Source organism: Octopus sinensis, linkage group LG13 (assembly GCF_006345805.1).
Source record: "Octopus sinensis linkage group LG13, ASM634580v1, whole genome shotgun sequence".
NCBI classification, from domain to species: domain Eukaryota; kingdom Metazoa; phylum Mollusca; class Cephalopoda; order Octopoda; family Octopodidae; genus Octopus; species Octopus sinensis.
In genome coordinates this window covers 22,943,793-22,966,379 of record NC_043009.1, presented here as the reverse complement: position 1 = coordinate 22,966,379, position 22,587 = coordinate 22,943,793, and the positions used below count along the sequence as shown (strand labels likewise).

At 38.5% G+C, this 22,587-nt stretch overlaps 1 protein-coding gene and 1 long non-coding RNA gene across 10 annotated transcripts in view; one reads left to right on the top strand and one right to left on the bottom strand.

The window, feature by feature from the left end:
* Window positions 1-3,029, top strand: part of LOC115218388 (SWI/SNF-related matrix-associated actin-dependent regulator of chromatin subfamily A member 5) — a 50,959-nt gene extending 47,930 nt beyond the window's left edge. For all 9 annotated transcript variants that reach the window (XM_036508219.1, XM_029788170.2, XM_036508217.1 and 6 more), the window contains one exon: window positions 1,335-3,029. In XM_036508219.1, coding sequence (XP_036364112.1) covers window positions 1,335-1,397 — 63 coding nt within the window. In that variant the 3' untranslated portion in view covers window positions 1,398-3,029. The remainder of the gene's footprint in view (window positions 1-1,334) is intronic.
* Window positions 3,030-16,596: 13,567 nt separating this feature from the next.
* LOC115218387 lies at window positions 16,597-22,112 on the bottom strand. Its single transcript, XR_003882235.2, has 3 exons — window positions 22,002-22,112; window positions 18,366-18,509; window positions 16,597-17,349 (listed from the first exon to the last, which is right to left on the bottom strand). It is a non-coding gene; the product is annotated as an uncharacterized LOC115218387 (long non-coding RNA).
* Between the last annotated feature and the right edge of the window lie 475 nt (window positions 22,113-22,587).

Genomic DNA, 22,587 nt, shown 5'->3' with positions numbered 1-22,587 from the left:
AATTGTGCAACTTCAAGATAATGCATGATTAATTCAAAACAATGTGACTAAATAAGCATTGCATTTAAGGGAGTAATCTGAATGCTTTAGGGTTCAAGTAGAAGCTATGTAAGAAGAACATTATTGCCCTGTATTGATGCAGAACTTAAATGCATGCAATTGTCATTGTATCTGTGTACATACTCACATGTATGTGTGAGCTTGTGTTCATATTTAAAACTGAATCATTGAGGTTTACCTATTGAAAAAAACAACTTTTTTGTTCATATTGCACCCAAACCATAATGCATTATTAAGTGGGATGAATATTAAAAGAAAGGGGACAGGTGTTCCCTCGTAATTTTCCTTCCATGAGTGGCAGAAAATGTGATGTGATGTGAAATGATACTTGCTGTTTTATAGAGAATTAAACTACACATTAGTAAAGTTGTAAAAGCTAAAAGGAAGGAGGAAAGAAAGGTAAAATGGTGCCAGGGAAAGGAGGTAACCAGTAGCACAAAGTGTGGTAATGTGTGTTGATTCTGCTCCCAAATGACTACAGCTGTTGAGTGTCCAAGTTATGGGTGAGTGTTAGAAAGATGGGATGTAGGAGAATGGTTGAAGGGAGCAGATCGGGTGCAGGACCCAGCTTGTACAGGTGTAAGCATAATGCTTTTAGGACCTCGGGTTGAAAATTGCATTTTTTATTTTTCACTAGTTTTAGTCATTAGACTGCAGCCATGCTAGGGCACTACCTTGAGGAAATCAGTTTCTTTTGCCAAGAATAAACATGCCGACACTGGCTGTCAAGTAGTGGTGAGGGACAAGCACAGACACAAAGACACATTGTTATATAAAAAGGGTAAAGACCCCCTTTGGTCATGAATGACCATGTGCTTGCATCTAGAAAGTTACTCTCCACGGGACGGAAGACCAGCAGTCACCCATGCATACCAGCCTCCCTTCTCCACATCACTGATATTATCCAAGGGAAAGGCAAAGACCAATACAACTTAGCATCAGTGACGTTGCAACTCATTTCTACAGATGAGTGGACTGGAGCAATATGAAATTAAGTGTCTTGCTCAAGAGCAGAACATGCAGCCTGGTCCAGGAATCAAACTCACTACTTCATGATTATGAGCTCAACACTGTAACCACTGAACCATGCCAAATCCACTCACGAGGCTATAGTAGAAGACACTTGCCCAAGGTGTCATGCAGTGGGACTGAACCCAGACTTATGTAGTTCGGAACCAAACTTCATATCTATGGCTTTAAATTTATTTTTTCTTTTCAAAAACTTCTCTGACTCATTTTTCTGACCTATGAACCTGTTCTCTTATATTTTTCAGGGTCAGAAACGGAAAGCAGATGGAACTCCCGATGGCAGAGGCAGACCAAAGAAAAAGAAATAAAGGGAAAAAAATAATAGAACAGTTTCTTTTTCGTTGGTGATAAACATGAACTTTTTGGATTCGTCAACTCCTGGCATTTCAGTTGCATTTAACTGAAGAATATACATCTACTCCATTCCTCTGGTGCCATCTCCTGTTAAATTCGTCTCTGCTTCCAGCCATTATTTACCTTCTGTTTTTTCTTCCCATCTCTTCATTTTCACTTCAATAGACTGAGTAGCCAACAACAAAAAAGAAAGAAAAAAGAAAAACAAAAAAAAGCTTCAGGATTTACGTTTCTTTTTTTTTTTTTTTTTTATGTTTTGTGCACGTCTGACAGTACGCCTGTGTGTATGTAAGCGTGTGTGCTTGTGTTCATATTTAAAACTGAATCATTGAGGTTTACCTATTGAAAAAGCAACTTAAATAGTAAACCCTTGACTCTTCTGTTATTTTTTTTTGTTCATTTTGCACCCAAACCATAATGCATTATTAAGAAAGCTGGGATGCATATTAAAGGAAAGGGGACAGGTATTCCCTCGTAATTTTCCTTCTCCATGAGTGGCAGAAAATGTGATGTGATGTGATGCTTGCTGTTTTATAGAGAATTAAACTTTTTTTTTTAAATGTAAAACATCCTTTTGTCTATCATTGTTTGCGTTGTCATTTTATAATTTTTTTCTTTTTTTTCTTCTACCCAGTTAACTCACATCTACACTTTAGTTCTATCATTAATAAATGTCTAATTATATATAATTTTTTTAAAATTTATTTATGTTTTAATTAGTATATTACGATTGACTTCACCTTTCATCTTCAGGCTTTGCAAGAAATTAAGTATCAGTTAGATGTTAGTGTTAAAATGACTGTATGTGGCCACCACCACATAACTGGTCTTGTGGCTAATGAATGCAAATCATCATCATCATCATAATAATTATTATTATTATCTGATTGACACACTGTTGTAAAACAGAAAATTCTTGACAAATTGAGCTAGTTCTTTTGAGAAAGACTGATACTACCAAATTCTTGTCCCCCCCTCCTCCATACCTCTTAAAATATATTGGGTTTTGAACCAACAAAGAAGCTTTTATATGGTTGCACCACCTTTTAGAATTAGCAACCAAATTATCTTCAAATCATACTCTGTCTTAGAAAAAGAAGGACATTAGATGATAATGTGGTCTTAGGTGTACTGTACCTAGAAAGACAAAAAAAAAAAAAGATGGGATGGTCACATGTGGAATGCCTTTGATTTTAGCTCTGATTGATCAGGATTATCCTGGGGACTAAACATCTTGAACATCATGGTTGTGTAAGAAACAATATATAAGAAATATTTGTAGCTTTGATACGTTTGACTCCTGTCTCTTTCCGTTTACAAGATTTGTTTTCATGCTTAAGAAAGAAAAACCATGTCAGGTTTTATTAATTTTAGTGGCATGCTACCAGACTAAATCTCTTTCAGTATCGAGCTTCTGAGTTCAGTTACATACACGGGGTCATTTTTTTTTTGTTTTGTTTTTTCCTTTTGTCTTCATTCCTCCGAACATGGCAGTAATGTATTCTAGAGGTTGATCTGATTGACCTGTATCACTTTTCTTTTTCCTAATAAAAAAAAAATATTTGTCCCTGTACTTAGACAAGCTTCGTTAAAAAAAAAAAACCATCACTTTTCTCTGTTAGTTCATTCTGGTATTAATTAAATGACTTATGCTGATTAATTAAAAAAAATGTGGTCAGCATGTCGTGGCAAATGATGTCTTCTAGAACTATCAATATTCCTCAGCGGTTTCATTTTACATTTCTTCATGCCTCCTCCGCTCACATAGTTCATCCATTTACTATCTATAACCTCAAAATAAATTCCACCACCAGCAATACCATTTCAACACAGAATTGTATAGGGTTGGCTAAACTCTTTAATCTGCAGCTAATGAACACAGTTCATCTTGAGAATATTTGGTATTTGCTGCAGATTATTGCCAATTGAATAATAAATTCATATCTTTTTTTTTTTTCACTTGTTTCAGTCATTGGCTTGTGGCCAAGCTGGTGTGCCAAAGATTTAGTTAAACAAATTTAACCTGGTATTTTATCAGTCTCTTTTGCCAGACTGCTGGGTTATGGGGACACAGACAGACAGACACACCTGACAAGTTTTCACAGTTTCCATCTATCAAATTTACTCATTAGGCATTGGTTTTCCTGGGGCTATAATAGAAGACACTTGCCCAAGGTGCTGCACAGTGGGACTGAACCCAAACCAACATGGTTACAATATATATTTATATATATGTACATAATGTCAGAGAATTTTTTCTTTTATCAAAACATGCCTAACCCTTAAATAAGCTTTAAAAAAAATCCAATAAATATTTGTTTTCTTTCCCCTTACATATTGCTATTTTAGTATTTAAGTAAAGCTGACTGGAGCTGAGGCAAGATATATATTCCCAAACCAACAACACTCAAATCATCATAATTGTCGTTGTCCTCATCACATTCCCCATCAATACTACCACCACCTCCACCACCAATGCATGCTCCATGATCATTTATGTGTTGTCTGCAATGATCTGTTGTTGTCAAGTCTGAAAGAGTCCAGTAGAGTTTAATGTTTTCTATTTGTCTTTGGTCAGCGGCATTCCATGTTTGCCAAGCAGGAAGCTTGATAGAGAGACATCAGACAATAACAGAGAAATGCCTTATTTTTTTTTATTTTTATCTTGGTTTCTATATATAATACATATATATAGGAATAATAATAATAATAATAATAACAATAAAAATATTGGAAATTAAAATATAGTTTCTCTTGTTTTTATAATTCTTTGTGTGTATTTTTGTATATATATGTTACTCTTCATCATTTTTTAATGTCCACTTTTCCATACTTGCATGGGGTCAGACAATTTGTTGAAGGCAGGGTACACTTCTTGTTGCCAACTCTCACCTGTTTCCAAGTAAGGTAATATTTCCCTCATGACAGTGACACTTGTTTGTAACTTATGTGATGTCAAGGCAAGGAGACAGTAACACACACACACACACACAGATACTGCCATGCTACACGGCCAGACTGCTGAGAACATGCGTGGGCTTGAAAGAAATGAAGCTGGTATGATCCGCTGGATGTGTAATGTCAGTGTGCATACACGACAGAGTATAAGCGTCCTGGGAGAATAGTTGAGCATAAGAAGCATCAAATGTGGTGTGCAAGACAGCGACGACAGTGCTGGTATGGCCATATGTTACGTATGGATGAGGACAGCTGTGTGAGAAGGTGTCACTCACTAACTGTGGAAGAGGTAGACCCAGGAAGACATGGGATGAAGTGGTGAAGCATGACCATCAAAAATTAGGCCTCACAGAGGCAGTGACAGGAGACCGAGGCCTTTGGAGATATGCTGTGATTGAGAAAACCAGCAACTAAAGTGAAATCGCAGCCAATGCCAGCATTGCATGTCCAGCCCAGTTAAGAGTACACCTGATGCATCAGTCAATATGATATGCTTGAGAAGACCTGTTAAGTCAAAACCAAAATCGTAGCTGTGGCCAGTGCCCCGTGCTGGTGGTACATAAAAAGCACCATCTGAACGTGGTCGATGCCAGGGTCCACCTGACTACCTCTCATGCCAGTGGCACATAAAAAGCACAATCCAAATGTAGCCAATGCCAGTACCCCCTGGCTGGCTCCCGTACTGGTGACATGTAAAAAGCACCATCCAAACATGGCCGATGCCAGTGCTATGTAAAATGCACCCACTACATTCTTGGAGTGGTTGGCATTAGTAGAAATATTGCCAGATCAGTCTGGAGCCTAGTGCAACTGCTGGCTCTCCAGACCTCAGTCAAACTGTCCAACCCATGCCAGGATGGAAAACGGACGTTAAATGATGATGATGTACCTTACATAGAAATGAAAACAAGGTATTTAAAAAGGAAAAAAAAAAGAAGCAAAAGCCAATTTTTATTTTATTTAAAGTAATGAGAAACACTCAGTTGTTGTTACTAGTCCAGTTGTCCATTTTTTAAAATTTTACAGACATGATTAAGTTGTGGTTTTGCAACAGCTTAGTCATTAAAAATGAGGGTGCAAAACAGCCAGATTAACCATGCCATCATCAGGGTCCACTGGATAAACTGCTTCAGAAGAAAATATGTAAAAATCACTGTACAGGCAGCCAAACTATGCTGCCAACTCTTAAAAGTACTCTTTTACTTGTTTCAGTCATTTGACTGTGGCCATGCTGGAGTACTACCTTTAGTCGAGCAAATCAACTAGTACTTATTCTATCGGTCTCTTTTGCCGAACCACTAAGTTACAGGGATGTAAACACAACAGCATCGGTCAAGCGATGTTGGGGTGACAGACACAAACATATACACACACACACACACATATATGACAGGCTTCTTTCAGTTTCCATCTACCAAATCCACTCACAAGACACTTGCCCAAGGTGCCACACAGGGGGACTTGAACCCTGAACCATGTGGTTGGTAAGCAAGCTACTTACCACATAGCCACTCCTACGCCTATTTCAATTTTCACAAAAATTATTATTATTGTTGCTGTTGTTGAGCTGGCAGAATCGTTAGCATACTGGGTAAAATGCTTAGTGGCATTTTATCTGTTCAAATTCCGCTAAGGTCAACTTTGCCTTTCATCCTTTTGGGGTTGACTAAATAAAGTACTGGTTATGCACTGGGGTCAATGTAATCAACTTAACCCCTCACCCCAAATTTCAGGCCTTGTGTCTATAGTAGAAAAGATTATAATTATTATCAAGGTGGTGAGCAGGCAGAATTGTTAGCTCGCCGGGCAAAATGCTTAGCAGTATTTCACCCATTTTTACATTCTGTGTTCAAATTCTGCTACGGTCAACTTTGCCTTTCATCGTTAACAAAATAAGAACCAGTTGTATACTGGGGGTCAATGTAATCGACTTACCCCTTCCCTCAAAATTTCAGGCCTTGTGCATACATTAGAAAGGATTATTATAAATATATTATTATTTTCATTTAACTTTTGATTTATCTATGTCATGTCTCTGTTCCATCCTGCAGTTTGAGACAGCATCTATCTAAACACATGAGCTGTTCCAAGCATTACTGCTGAATACTTCCTGTAAAGTTTGGTATCTTCAGCTTTCAATGCCAGAATATTGCTCTCTTTGAGGTGCTTCCAAGTGTACCAATCACAATAGGTACCACACTCACTTTTGAGGCTCTATGAATACTTTTCACTTCCAACCTTAAGTTTTGTTACCTCTCGACTTTACTACAACTACTACTACTCCCACCACCACTATTTTTGTTGACAACCATCCCATCACATATGCATGTGAGTAGCATAAACTTTGTTTTTAAATATAAATATGAATTTTTTTTTAATTTAAAATAGTTTTTTTCCTTAGAGAATATACAAGAATATACAAGGTGGTGAGCTGGCAGAAACGTTAGCACACCTGGTGAAATGCTTAGCGGTATTTCATCTGCCATTACGTTCTGAGTTCAAATTCCGCCGAGGTCAACTTTGCCTTTCATCCTTTCGGGGTCGATAAATTAAGTACTAGTTACGCACTGGGGTCGATGTAATCGACTTAATACCTATGCCTGTCCTTGTTTAGCCCCTTGTGGGTAGTAAAGAAATAGGTATTTCGTCTGCCGTTACGTTCTGAGTTCAAATTCCGTCGAGGTTGACTTTGCCTTTCATCCTTTCAGGGTCAATAAACTAAATACCACTAGGGTCGATGTAATTGACTTAATACCTTTGTTCTTGTTTAGCCCCTTGTGGGCAATAAACAAATAAGAAACGTTAGCACACCAGGCGAAATGCTTAGTGGCATTTCATCTGTTGTTACGTACTGAGTTCAACTTTGCTTTTTATCTTTTCAGGGTTGATAAATTAAGTACCAGTTGCTTACTGGGGGTCGATCTAATCAACTGGGCCCCTCCTCAAAAATTTCAGGCCTCATGCCTAGGAGTAGAAAAGAATATACAAGACATGTCAATTTTCTAAGTTATATTAAATGTTTCCTCCTACTAACAAAAATTATTAGTTTGTTAATTCTGTCTTTTACCCAGTTAATTAACAATCATTAAAAAATCAAGCTGAAAAGTGTATTTTCCAAATCCACAGAGGAACAATTTTTTTAAGAGCAAAATGGCATCTTTTTATCAATTGAAAACTCATAACAATCATTCTTTTTTACTACAGGCACAAGAACAACAATTTTAAAGGGTAAGTCAATTACATCAACTCCAAAAAGGATGAACAGCAAAGTTGACTTCAGCAGACTTTCAGCTCAGGATGTAAAGAGATAGGGAAAATGCCACTAAGCATTTTGTCTGATACGCTAATGACTCTGCCAGTTCACTACCTTACCAATAATAATTTTTTTTATTTTCATGCGCCTTTTTCAAGACTAGCCAGGTTCATGGGCCTGGTTTCCCGGTTTCTGTGGCGTATGTGTTCCCCCCAGCTGGATGGGACGCCAATCCATCGCAGCGTTACTCAAGAAACAGGAAGAAAGAGTGAGAAAGTTGGGGCGAAAGAGTACAACAGCCTCGTGGAGCTTTTAGGTGTTTTCGCTAAATAAACACACACAACGCCCGGTCTGGGAATCAAAACTACGATCCTCTGACCGCAAGTCCGCTGCCCTAACCTGTGGGCCATTGCACCTCCACTACCAATAATAATATTGTTTCTAATTTAGATACAAGGCCAGTAACTTTGGTACCAGAGCATGTTTAGTAGATTTGACTGGTAGTTTATTTTGTCAACCTTGGAAGGATGAAGGTGATCTCAACAAAATCTGAACCCAGAATATAAAGATCTGTAATTTATTACTGCAAAAGTATTTTGTCTGATGCTCTAGCAATTCTACTCATCCACCAACCTTACAAATAATAATGGTTTCAAAATATAGGGCAGCGAGCTAGCATACCAGGCAAAATGCTTAGCAGTATTTTGTCTGCCAGTATATCAAGCTGAGTTCAAATTCCTCTGAGGTCGACTTATCTTTTTGGGGGGATTGATTAAATAAGTACCAGTTACACACTCGGGTCGATGTAATTGACTTAATCCCCTTGTCTTTGTTTGTCCCCTCTATGTTTAGCTCCCTGTGGGCAATAAAAAAAAATGGTTTCAAATTTTGGCACAAGGCCAGCAATTTCGGGGACGGAGTTAAGTTGATTACATTGACTCCAGTGCTCAACTGGTACTTATTTTATTGACCCCCACCCCTGAAAGAATGAAGGGCAAAGTCAACCTTGGAGGAATTTGAGCTTTGAATGTAAAGACGGACTAAATATTGCTGCTAAGCATATTGCCTAGCACGTTAACAAATCTACCAGCTTTGCTGCCTTACCACCCTTACAAATAATAATTATTCTATTATAGTCACAAGGCTGGAAATGTTATGGGGAGGGGGGGTACTCAATTACACTGACCTCGATCTCCAATACATGACTGGTACCTATTTTATAGAGTCCAAAAAGATGAAAGGCAAGGTTGATTACAGCAGAATTTAAACCCAGAACTTAAAAAGCTGGAATAAATGCTGCAAAGCATTTTGTTTGGCATGTCAAATGATTCTGCCAGTTCACTGTCCTTTTCTGTAAAAATCCTTTCTACTAAAGACACAAGGCCTGAAATTTGGTGGGAGGGAACTAGTCAATTACATCGAACCCAGTGTTTCACTGGTACTTAATTTATTGACCCCGAAAGGATGAAAGCAAAGTTGACTATGGTGGAATTTGAACTCAGAACATAGCGGCACACAAAATATTTCTAAGCATTTCACCCAAAACCCAGTGTTTCACTGGTACTTTATTGACCCTGAAAGGATGAAAGCAAAGTTAACTACGGCGGAATTTGAACTCAGAACATAGCAGCACACAAAATATTGCTAAGCATTTCACCCAGCATGCTAGCGATTCTGCCAGCTCGCTGCTTTAATAATAATCCTTTCTACTATAGGCACAAGGCCTGAAATTTTGGGGGGAAAAAGGTACCAGTCGATTAGATTGACCCCAATATGCAACTGGTACTTAATTTATTGACCCCCCAAAGGATGAAAGACAAATTTGCCCGTGGCAGAGTTTGAACTCAGAATGTAAAGACAGACAAAATGCCACTGAGCATTTCGCCTAGCATGTTAACAATTCTGCCAGCCTACGACCTAATAATAATAATTCTTTCCACTATGGGCACTAGGCATGAAATTTTGGGGGTTAGTATATTACATTGACCCCACTGCTCAATTGCTACTTATTCTATTGACCCTGAAAGGATAACAGGCAAAGCTGTCTGTTGGATTTGAACTGAGAACATAAAAAAAGAAGTCTTGCTAATGATTATGCCAGCCTGCCACTTTTTCTAGCTTAACCTCACTAATAACAACAAATTCCACAACACAAATGGTTTACTTACTCACTCGTTAAAACCAGAATATTTCATCAGGAGAAATTATTTAATTAGAAAAAAAAAAAAGAAAAAGAAAAACAAATTGAAGCAAGGGTGAAAAAAAAAATCCTTTTGAAACTGCATTTTGGGTCATCGGCTTAAGTGGTTTAATTAAATACATCAACAACCTTTTAACGAGGTTTACTTCCAGATCCATGTCTCATTATTTTACAGGAGATTGATTACAGAGATGATATGCAAAAGAGCAAAGTTAGAATTTTAAAAAAAATTTTGAAAATGTAAAAAAAAAAATAATAATCACAGAAACTTATGAAAATTGTTCGGACTGCAATTGACATCATCAGCTTAGTTTTGCTCTTAAGAAAAAAAAATCCTCAAGATTCTCATGATAAGCATATTGCCTAGCACGTTAACAAATCTACCAGCTTTGCTGCCTTACCACCCTTACAAATAATAATTATTCTATTATAGTCACAAGGCTGGAAATGTTATGGGGAGGGGGGTACTCAATTACACTGACCTCGATCTCCAATACATGACTGGTACCTATTTTATAGAGTCCAAAAAGATGAAAGGCAAGGTTGATTACAGCAGAATTTAAACCCAGAACTTAAAAAGCTGGAATAAATGCTGCAAAGCATTTTGTTTGGCATGTCAAATGATTCTGCCAGTTCACTGTCCTTTTCTGTAAAAATCCTTTCTACTAAAGACACAAGGCCTGAAATTTGGTGGGAGGGAACTAGTCAATTACATCGAACCCAGTGTTTCACTGGTATTTAATTTATTGACCCCGAAAGGATGAAAGCAAAGTTGACTATGGTGGAATTTGAACTCAGAACATAGCGGCACACAAAATATTTCTAAGCATTTCACCCAAAACCCAGTGTTTCACTGGTACTTTATTGACCCTGAAAGGATGAAAGCAAAGTTAACTACGGCGGAATTTGAACTCAGAACATAGCAGCACACAAAATATTGCTAAGCATTTCACCCAGCATGCTAGCGATTCTGCCAGCTCGCTGCTTTAATAATAATCCTTTCTACTATAGGCACAAGGCCTGAAATTTTGGGGGGGAAAAAGGTACCAGTCGATTAGATTGACCCCAATATGCAACTGGTACTTAATTTATTGACCCCCCAAAGGATGAAAGACAAATTTGCCCGTGGCAGAGTTTGAACTCAGAATGTAAAGACAGACAAAATGCCACTAAGCATTTCGCCTAGCATGTTAACAATTCTGCCAGCCTACGACCTAATAATAATAATTCTTTCCCATAACAACACCTCTATTTTCTTGGTATGTTGTTACAGACTGAAGGCTCAGTGGTTCAAGCGTCGGGCTCACAATCACGAGGTAGTGAGTTTGATTCCTGGACCAGGCTGTGCGTTGTGTTCTTGAGCAAGACACTTTATTTCATGTGACACCAGTTCACTCAGCTGTAGAAACGAGTCGCTGGTGCCAAGCTGTATTGTGTTTCGCCTTTCCCTTGGATAACATCGGTGGTGTGGAGAGGGGACGCTGGTATGCATGGGTGACTGCTGGTCTTCCTTAAACAACCTCGCCCAGACTTGTACTTCGAAGGGTAACTTTCAAGGACCAATCTCATGGTCATTCATGACCAAAGGGGGTCACTCTCTCTGTTACAGACAGAAGGGGATTATTCAAAATTTCATAGTGATAAGACCGACCCGCACCCCACTTCCAGTGAAGTTAAAACTTGAGGTTTGCAGGGGAAATATTGTACAAAAAGGAGCATTGTAGTTTAACTCAAAGCATTGAGATACAAAAGTGAAACAATAAAGAACAAAGATGGGAGACCTTATATTATTACAATGCAAAACAGGTAAGTAAAGTAGCTTTTATACATTTCAAGCACAAAAGCCAATCAACAGAAGTGAATGAAGTTTATGCAGATGCAGTCATGCATGACTATTCCCCTTTCCTAATCGAATTTTTTTACCAATTCAAGTGGTAGAGGGAGTTTTATAACTTTCACGTCTTATTGGCCAGATCTACATAAACTTTTAACATTTCTTTACTCTGTTCAATTCTGATAATGGGGTCTTTGAACCTGAAATATCTTTAATTTTTTTCCTGTATCAGTCATTAGACTGCAGCCATGCTGAGGCACCACTTTGAAGGGTCTAGCTAAGCAAAAACGACCTCAGGATTTTTTTTTTTTAAATCTGGTACTTATTCTATTAGCGTCTTTTGCTGAACTGCTAAGCTACAGGGATGTAAATACACCAACACCAGTTGTGAATCAGTGGTGGGGGACAAATGCAACACAAAGACACAGATATTCTTTACTTGTTTCAGTCATATGACTGTAACCATGCTGGAGCACTGCCTTAAAGGATTTTAGTAAAAAAAAAATTCAATCCCTGTAAGCCTAGTACTTATTCTATTGGTCTCTTTTGCTCAACTGCTAAGTTACAGGAACATAAACACACCAGCATCATTTGTCAAGTGATGGCGGGCATGACAAACACGAATAAATATGTGTGTGTGTGTGTGTGTGTGATGAGCATCTATCAAATCCACTCACAAGGCTATAGTAGAAGACACTTGCCCAGGTGCCATGCAGTGGGACTGAACTTGGAACCATGTGATTGGGAAGCAAGCTTCTGAACACACAGCCACGCCTACATATAAAAAGCATCTTTCAATTTTCATCTACTACCTCAACTCACAAAGCTTTGATTAGCTTAGGGTTATAGTAGAAGTAACTTTCAAAGGTGCTATACAGTGAGACTGAACCCAGGACTACATGGTTGGGATGCAAGCTTCTTAACCATACAGCTACACCTATAATGATTATTTGATTTTCACTTTTTGAACTGCAAGAAGTTCTGTCTTCGATATTCACTATTTCAATATATATATAGAGATAAAATACCATACGGCCTCTATTTTTTTTTTGGAAAAGGGCCCCAAGTTCAAACAAGAGAAAGGGTGAGGGTAGGGTCTGGAGGAATATAGTCAAATGAATCGATTCCATTTTATCAACAGTATTTATTTTAGCGATTCTTACACCTGCCTCCATGCTCAACATATACAGACTGAGAGAAGATTTGAACTCAAGAAAGATGAGGCCTACAAGCTAGATACTATTAAGTATCTTCTAGTTTGGCACTTTACTGATTAACATTAACTTCATGTGGGAAGTTTAACAAAAGAAAAAAAAAAGAAAAAAAAAAGGGAAAACATTGTCATTTATCTTTAGACAGAAAATGAAACTAGAGAGATTTTTATTTTATTTTTAGGAGTTTGGAAACCAGGAATAATTACAATGAATGCAATGTTCATGCCTTTCCCCAAAGGTAACAGAGTGAAATGGGTATGTGGGTCTGTGATTGGCAAATCATCAAAATCTGGTTGTAGAACATTCCATAGTCTCTGGCCACAATGTGTAATAAAATTGACTGTTTTCCATTGTGTATGAATGTATATATATATGAAGTCTGAAATTTTGTGTGGGAGGAAGGAAGTTGAGAATTAGCAAAGAAAAAAAACCGACCCGAAACCCCCACTAAAACAGCCCCACTAAGTTGGAGTGGGTTCAGTTTGTAATTATTGAAACCCCGCCTCGTCTCAATTATTAACACTGCCACGAATCAAAAGCAGCAACATTTCCAGTCTAATAGCAGCTGTCGGACATGGTATGTAATAAGAAAGTTTGCACATGTTAGTAGAAGTAGTTGTGGTGGTTTGTAGTTGTAATAGTGGTGGTGGTGGTGGCAGTGGCAATAGAAGTTATACAGTAGTAGTAGTGGTGGTGATGATAGCAGTAAAAGATGGGTGTCATAGACGCAGCAGTGGATCCATGATCAGTGGGGAAAATGTCACTGATGTAGCTGTGGCGGTAGTTAATGAGAAGAAATTTTTTACTTATTTTATTTATCATACAAAAAAAAAAGCATATTCACTTAGGGATATAACTTGCTACAACTGTCATAATATCTCAAGGAAAGGAACATGAAATTATGTTCCAGTTGCCTTCTCTAGGCCAGGCATCAATTCACACGTGTGTGTGATAGAGAAAGTCATGTTTTTTTTTTAAGGACTGAAATCAGAGTGTCATAACGAGTATTTGCATATTACAAGTCAAATAAAAAAAAGAGCAACAGGCAAAAACCATTAAATAAAAATAAAAAGGGCTCTTTAGAATCAGGATTGACAAAGAGTTAATGAAGTATTCCACATAACATGATGCAGAGAAACAGAAAAGACATCATTAACAAAACACACACACACACTTTGCAATGTTAAATTTTCTTTTCCTCTTACAGAAATATCTTTTCTTTCACACAAACACACACACATCAAAACAGATTTTTGCAGAAATTGGAGCAAACGAGGAATTGTAACATTCATGGGTTTCTTGAAAGATCTGACTGCAGTTAGCTCCAACCGAAAATTGGAACACAAGGAGTCAGAAAGTTGATTTATATCAAGCTCACTGCATGCATACACATGCAAAAGAAGTAATAATATTTCTTACACAGGCATGAAGGTAAAGATTTTATTTAAAAAAAAAAAAGAAAAAAAAGAGGAGGAGGACAAGGGGGAAGAAATGGTCAGTTGTGATGTTCATGCCATTAAATTAGGTTTTATGAAGGTTTTTCTGTGAGTGTATGTGTGTGTGTAGTATGTAAGGGAGGAGGAAGAGAAATAAAAACAAAGAAACAAGCAGCAATTGTAACAGAAATGGATTTGACAGGTGCTCCAGTATGGTCTTGACCACAATGGTTAAAGAACATGAGCACACAACACAACTTTAAATTTCCAGGGTGGTGGTAGTGGTGGTGGGTGGAAGAGAAATGTGATGTTGTGATATTCATTAGTTCATTCTCCAATGTGAGTAGGGTGAAGGGGCAGGGTGGGGATGACTAAACTGAAAATTAAAAACAATATAAAGTACCTCACCCCACCACCATCCCCCAACTAGGAAGTGAAAAACTGCAAACTTGATATCAACTAGTCAGGAATCCAAGTCTTCTATTCACTGTAATATGGCCAGATGTGGGGAAGTGAGGAGTGGGGGGAGGAGAAGCATGAATAAAATATCAGTGACCACATTAAGCAGGGGCAGCAGTAATGAGGACTACAGTAGTAGCAATATTGGTGGTGGCAGTGAGAGGATGAGAGTGGTGATGGTAGTAATAGCAGTAATCAAGCAGTGGATGTTAGGGTGTGGGATTTAATTACAAGAGAACTTCCAGGTTCCAGATCTGTTACTTAATCTGAGCCAGTGGTATCCATCAGAGGGTGATCTTCACCACCACACCATTGACTCCTACATGTGACCAGTAAGATCCAGATTGTTACCTGGCTGCAGCACCTGAAGACAACTCAAACTCATCACTTGATGCCAACAAACCACTACTTACAGCGAGGTTGTTGTGATAACCCTGCCTTTCATAGCTATTTTTTGAGGTGGATCAAGCCATTGCTTATTGACACAGTGCAGCACTTGTGACAAGTTCTGAACAGCTGCCAACCTCCAAGAGATCTTCCACATGGTTGTATGACCAACTAAACACTATCTAAACTCCCCTAAGCCATAACCCAATCAGCTTTAGCAAATAAAATAAAAAACCCCTATATCCAATAATGTAGACCTGGGTGTATAAAAACACGAGATGTTGTGGTTAGAATTCCTTTGAACAGCTCAGATCTCTGACCTGAGACTAAACAACAACTACAGGTAACCTCTCTTGGCTTCTTCAATAATGTCTGATAAACTCATCCTGTTCACACCATACTCTCTAGTTCCAGATATTTAAATCAAAAATTAAAAGCAATCCTTTCCAGAGTAACAAGTATTGTGTTTAACTCTGGATTCTATAGCCCGAGGTGTACAAGACAGAAATCTGATCTCCCTTCCCAGAATAAGATGCAAGTCTGCAGCAGATAACTTTTACTCTCCTATAAACAATCCAGTAGTTATTCCCTCAGTTAGGTGAATGAGTGAAGTCATGCAGAAGTGTTCTCTTCAGGAACAAAAACACCTACAGCTAATAATAACTGAACCTGTGAACCATGACTTGGTAGGCTAGTAATTTATCAACTCATTCATTTACTTTTACCAATTCATCTTTAATAAATTATTTTTAATGGCAACAATGCTTCTCCAGTTCAACCTCATTCCCATGCTATAGTTGATAGCAACATCATCGTTATTATCATCATCATCAATATAATAGTGTCTTTTAACCAGGCAAAATAACCCTTCATTTTTAAGGGTGGATAATGGGAAGTTGTATAAGGTCCCTGCATTCCCCTATGAAGGAGGGGGGGGGGGCAGTGCCTAAGGGAAACAAATAGACTTCTAATGCAGGATCAAAATTGTAACATGCACTTGACAACACAAGAGCTATATGGTGTCATTCATAATAATATTAATAACTGAACTATTACTCCTCTTCCACATTATACACACACATATATATATGTATGTCTATTTTGTAAAACAAACAAGATAAATCTCAATACATGAATATATATACAGGTGTATGTGTGTGTGTGTGTGTGTATAAATGAGTGTGTGTATGTGTTTGAATGCATTAATCAGCAGAAAGTAAAAAATGCCATGCATGAACATCTCAGCCCTTCTTTGAGGCACATATGTAACACTGCCTGTTTAAAATGCCATACATACGTACATACACACGTGTGCATGCAGATATAAAATCATACATGAAAATAAAGTACCTGCTTGGCATATGCTAGGAATTTGGAGCTGATTGGAAACCTTGAATAATCCAGATGCTTACTTTTTGAGTCTTGTTTTCCCTTGCATACAGAAAAGCATACTCACAGCAAATTCCTACCAACTGTGATTGAACCACCCACACAAATGCTATCACATTCACACACACACACACACACACACGCATCAACAGAAATGTGTAAACACAAGCAGCTAAAAATATTTTGGAATATTAAGCAGCAATAAAAAGCAAAGAGAGGGAGATGGGGTAGGAGAGGGAATGCATTGCAACAAAGATTTTTTTTTTTTCCCAAGAGATATTAAAACACATTTCTTTGTTTTCTTGTGTTGTTGTAGTCATCATCGTCATCGTCAGAACTGTAAAATGGTAGCACTGCTAGAAATTCGGTCTCCACAATGAATTAACAGGTCTTGAAGATCTTCAGGTAGTAGTAGTAATTATATTAGTAACTGTTATGGTAGTAGTAGTAGTAGTTATAGTGGTGATGGCGGTGACGGTATGATAGCATTGGTTGTGGTGGTAGTTTCAACTAGTTGCACTTGCTGAAAGTTAATACTTCAGGGAGAGGAGAAAAAAATGGAGGGGAGGGAGGGTTTATTTTTGACTCTGTTTTGTTTTTTTGTTTGCTTTTTGTTCTTTGTCCTTTTTTTTTTTGTTTGTTTTTATAGTTTGTTTCACAGCATTCCAAAACCTTTGGAATAGTTAATGGCTTTCGTGAGTCGGTCTTGCAGTTTTTCCCGATTGGAATAGTCAGGTAGTAACAAAACATTAAAACAGGTATGAGATGTAGGGAGTCTGAAAAAAAAAAATTTTTTTTAAATAGATTGTTGATGGGAAATAATTTGAAAAAAGAAGTTTGCTTTTTTTGTCACAAATAATTTCAAAAATCACTTCATTCATACAGACTATACCAACATCAAAACTATAAAACTTAGAAAACATTCTATCAAAATTAGAATGTTAATGCTTTCACTAAAAATCAATTGTTATACATCGTTATTACACAGCATATGTGAGTTTATTTTTGATATATATCTCTGCAGAGTGGTTGGTTTTAGGAAGAGCATCCAGTTATAAAAGCCATGCCAAAACTGACACAGTAGCCTGGTGTAGACTTCTGTCATGACCTAGTGGTTAGGGTGTTGCACTCACGATTGCTAGATTGTGGGTTCAATTCCTGGCCTGAACTACATGTGTTCTTGGGCAAAACATTGCATTTCACACTGCTCCAGTTCACTCACTTGTGAATGGGTAACTCTGTGGCAGACTGGCTTTCCAATCAGGTGGAATGCTGGCCTGAGCACCTAACCAGCAAAGCACATTGTGACCAGTGATGTATAACATCCAACAGCCTGGTTGATAACATCAGGAGATTTCATTCATTCATACACACACACACACATACTCATTTAATGCCGGCCTCCCATGCTGTCACACTGATAAAGGGACAGATAGTTATCATACTAAGAGGAGATACTTGGCTACCCCAGTAGGACAAGGAAGGATAGGAAAGTGAGAGTCACAGAATGTAGTATACACATTTTTATTTTTATTGGTCAATAAAAAAAGGTTGTAAGAATTAATCTGCATATGATTAATTAGTATATTAAAAACCCCAGCAAAAATTTAATCAGCTCAGTGAAAGTTAAAGACCACAATGAAAGTAAAAAAAACAACTTTTTTCAATCAAGACAAAAGCAAGTCTGACAGAAACACATGAGCACTGATATGCATGTCACACGTACACACACTTGAATGATACAATCATAAACACACACAGTATCTTAGAAAAGAGTGTTCCCAAGACTCACCGGTCAGAATCTGGACCATTGCGGGCAATAATTAACTTAACTTTAGAGAGGCCACCTATTGGAACTCTGTCCGTCCCTGTGGTGAACTGTAATAATTTCCTCTGTTGTTCTTCAGTGAAATCATGTACCACAGACCAGAAGTTCCTGTTGACAAAACAAAACATTTATTTCAGAGTTAATTCATGTATGAATGGCTGACAAATACAGTAGCAGAAATTTAGTGTTTAGGGAAAAGTAAAGAGAGAAAATAGGTTATTTTTAAATAATGTATTGCAAGCATTTGTGAATGTGTGTGTGTGTGTATCTATATATATATATATATGCACGTACATATGTACATACACATAAAAAGCACTATCAGAACATGATCAATGACAGGCCCGCCAGACTGGCTGGCTCCTGTGCTGGTGGAACGTAAAAGGCACCCACTACACTCTCAGAGTGGTTGGCAAATTTACTCATAGGCATTGGTTTTCCTGGGGCTATAATAGAAGACACTTGCCCAAGGTGCTGCACAGTGGGACTGAACCCAAACCAACATGGTTACAATATATATTTATATATATGTACATAATGTCACAGAATTTTTTCTTTTATCAAAACATGCCTAACCCTTAAATAAGCTTTAAAAAAAATCCAATAAATATTTGTTTTCTTTCCCCTTACATATTGCTATTTTAGTATTTAAGTAAAGCTGACTGGAGCTGAGGCAAGATATATATTCCCAAACCAACAACACTCAAATCATCATAATTGTCGTTGTCCTCATCACATTCCCCATCAATACTACCACCACCTCCACCACCAATGCATGCTCCATGATCATTTATGTGTTGTCTGCAATGATCTGTTGTTGTCAAGTCTGAAAGAGTCCAGTAGAGTTTAATGTTTTCTATTTGTCTTTGGTCAGCGGCATTCCATGTTTGCCAAGCAGGAAGCTTGATAGAGAGACATCAGACAATAACAGAGAAATGCCTTATTTTTTTTTATTTTTATCTTGGTTTCTATATATAATACATATATATAGGAATAATAATAATAATAATAATAACAATAAAAATATTGGAAATTAAAATATAGTTTCTCTTGTTTTTATAATTCTTTGTGTGTATTTTTGTATATATATGTTACTCTTCATCATTTTTTAATGTCCACTTTTCCATACTTGCATGGGGTCAGACAATTTGTTGAAGGCAGGGTACACTTCTTGTTGCCAACTCTCACCTGTTTCCAAGTAAGGTAATATTTCCCTCATGACAGTGACACTTGTTTGTAACTTATGTGATGTCAAGGCAAGGAGACAGTAACACACACACACACACACAGATACTGCCATGCTACACGGCCAGACTGCTGAGAACATGCGTGGGCTTGAAAGAAATGAAGCTGGTATGATCCGCTGGATGTGTAATGTCAGTGTGCATACACGACAGAGTATAAGCGTCCTGGGAGAATAGTTGAGCATAAGAAGCATCAAATGTGGTGTGCAAGACAGCGACGACAGTGCTGGTATGGCCATATGTTACGTATGGATGAGGACAGCTGTGTGAGAAGGTGTCACTCACTAACTGTGGAAGAGGTAGACCCAGGAAGACATGGGATGAAGTGGTGAAGCATGACCATCAAAAATTAGGCCTCACAGAGGCAGTGACAGGAGACCGAGGCCTTTGGAGATATGCTGTGATTGAGAAAACCCAGCAACTAAAGTGAAATCGCAGCCAATGCCAGCATTGCATGTCCAGCCCACTTAAGAGTACACCTGATGCATCAGTCAATATGATATGCTTGAGAAGACCTGTTAAGTCAAAACCAAAATCGTAGCTGTGGCCAGTGCCCCGTGCTGGTGGTACATAAAAAGCACCATCTGAACGTGGTCGATGCCAGGGTCCACCTGACTACCTCTCATGCCAGTGGCACATAAAAAGCACAATCCAAATGTAGCCAATGCCAGTACCCCCTGGCTGGCTCCCGTACTGGTGACATGTAAAAAGCACCATCCAAACATGGCCGATGCCAGTACACCCCGACTGGCCCCCGTGCCAGTGCTATGTAAAATGCACCCACTACATTCTTGGAGTGGTTGGCATTAGTAAGGGCATCCAGCTGTAGAAATATTGCCAGATCAGAATGGAGCCTGGTGCAGCTGCTGGCTTTCCAGATCTCAGTCAAACCGTCCAACCCATGCCAGCATGGAAAGTAGACATTAAATAATGATATGTACAATTACACATAGCATGCAGTTCAATGCTGGAAAGTTTCAAGCTTTATACTATCAGCATGCAAAACTGAATGCAATACCCAATGAATACACTGGACCCGGAGGGATTGCAATCCCAGAGGCACAATCAGTGCGTGACCTGGGTATTCACATGAGTGATGACGCGACCTTTCATGTACATGTTGCTAAACTGACAATGAAATGCAGACGGCTGGCTGGATGGATTCTTAGAACCTTTAGAACAAGAGAACAAGAAACCATGATGGTCCTCTGGAAGACACTTGTCCTAAGTCACTTTGACTATTGCTCTCAGCTATGGTCACCATCCAGTGTCAAGTTGATCACAGAACTTGAGGCGATCCAACGAAGCTACACGAAGAAGATAGCCTCTATGCAGAATGTAAGCTACTGGGAAAGACTCAAGAGATTAAAATTATATTCCCTGGAGCGTAGGCAGGAAGATAGCCATATATACATCTGGAAGATCCTGGAGGGAAGTGTCCTGAACTTTGGCATCGAGAGTTACACAAACGCCAGAACTGGGCGCCACTGCGTGGTGCCTAGGACTCCAAACTTGCCATCAAGATGTAGGACAAGATTCTGTGATAGCCTGGGCTTCCGAGGCCCACAGCTCTTCAATATCCTCCCGAAGAACCTGAGAGACCTGCATGGATTGGACACAAATGTCTTTAAAATGAAGCTGGATCTCTTCCTGTCAGGTGTCCCAGATGAACCAACTTCACGGCAGGAGGGGCAGATGAGGGCAGCTGCATCGAACTCTCTCATGCACCAAATAGCAGTTGCTAGAAAGCCTTCATGAAGTGAAACCAAGTAGCAACACCAAATGGCGGTGCCCCAGCATGGCCACAGCTCATAAGCTGAAACTGGAAAAATCAAAATCAAAATCAAATCATACACATACATACACACACAGCTATGTGGTTAAGAAATTTGCTTCCCACCCAGTTTCAGGTTCAGTCCCACTTCAGACAGGAATCTTCTTAAGTATGTAATATATGTATGTATGCGTTGTGAGGGCGCGTGGCTTAGTGGTTAGGGCATTCGGCTCATGATCGTAAGGTTGTGAGTTTGATTCCCGGCGACGCGTTGTGTCCTTGAGCAAGACACTTTATTTCACGTTGCTCCAGTCCACTCAGCTGGCAAAAATGAGTTGTACTTGTATTTCAAAGGGTCAGCCTTGTCACTCTCTGTGTCACGCTGATTATCCCCGAGAACTACGTTAAGGGTACACGTGTCTGTGGAATGCTCAGCCATTTGCACGTTAATTTCACGAGCAAGCTGTTCCGTTGATCGTATCAGCTGGGACCCTCGTCGTCGTAACCGGCGGAGTCTTTTTTTTTTTATGTATGCGTGCATCCCTGAAGAAAAAAAACAAACTGATAAACATTTACACCAACCTTATGGTAGGAGAGTCATTTGTAAACCCACCATCATATTCAGTAGCTTCCTCTAAAGCATGGAAATCAAATTGCTGGAGAAAATAAGAGAAAACATTATATATATATATATATATACAGACACACACACATACATACACACAAGTAAGCTTTAACATTAACAAAAACAAACCATAATAACGCACAAGGCCTGAAATTTTTGAAGAACAGTTAGTTAATTCCATTGATCCCAGTACTTAACTGGTGCTTATTTCATCCACCCTGAAAGGATGAAAGGCAGAATTGACATTGGCAGAATTTGAACACAGAACGTAAAGCTGAAAGAAATGCTAAGCATTTTGGCCTGCATGGTTACGATTCTGCCAGCCCGCTGCCTTACATAAACCATTAATAGTAAATGTGAGAGAGAGAGAAAGAGAGAGGGGCAAAGAGGTTTATCCAAACTTCCTTTCTTAGGTATTTTTTGTCAATTAAAATAAACAGGCTTAAATGTAACATTGCTAGGGATTCTCTACAGCTTTACACAATAGCAAATAAACACCAATGTATTCTCTATTCTAATTACTAGAACACTCACATGGCTTTG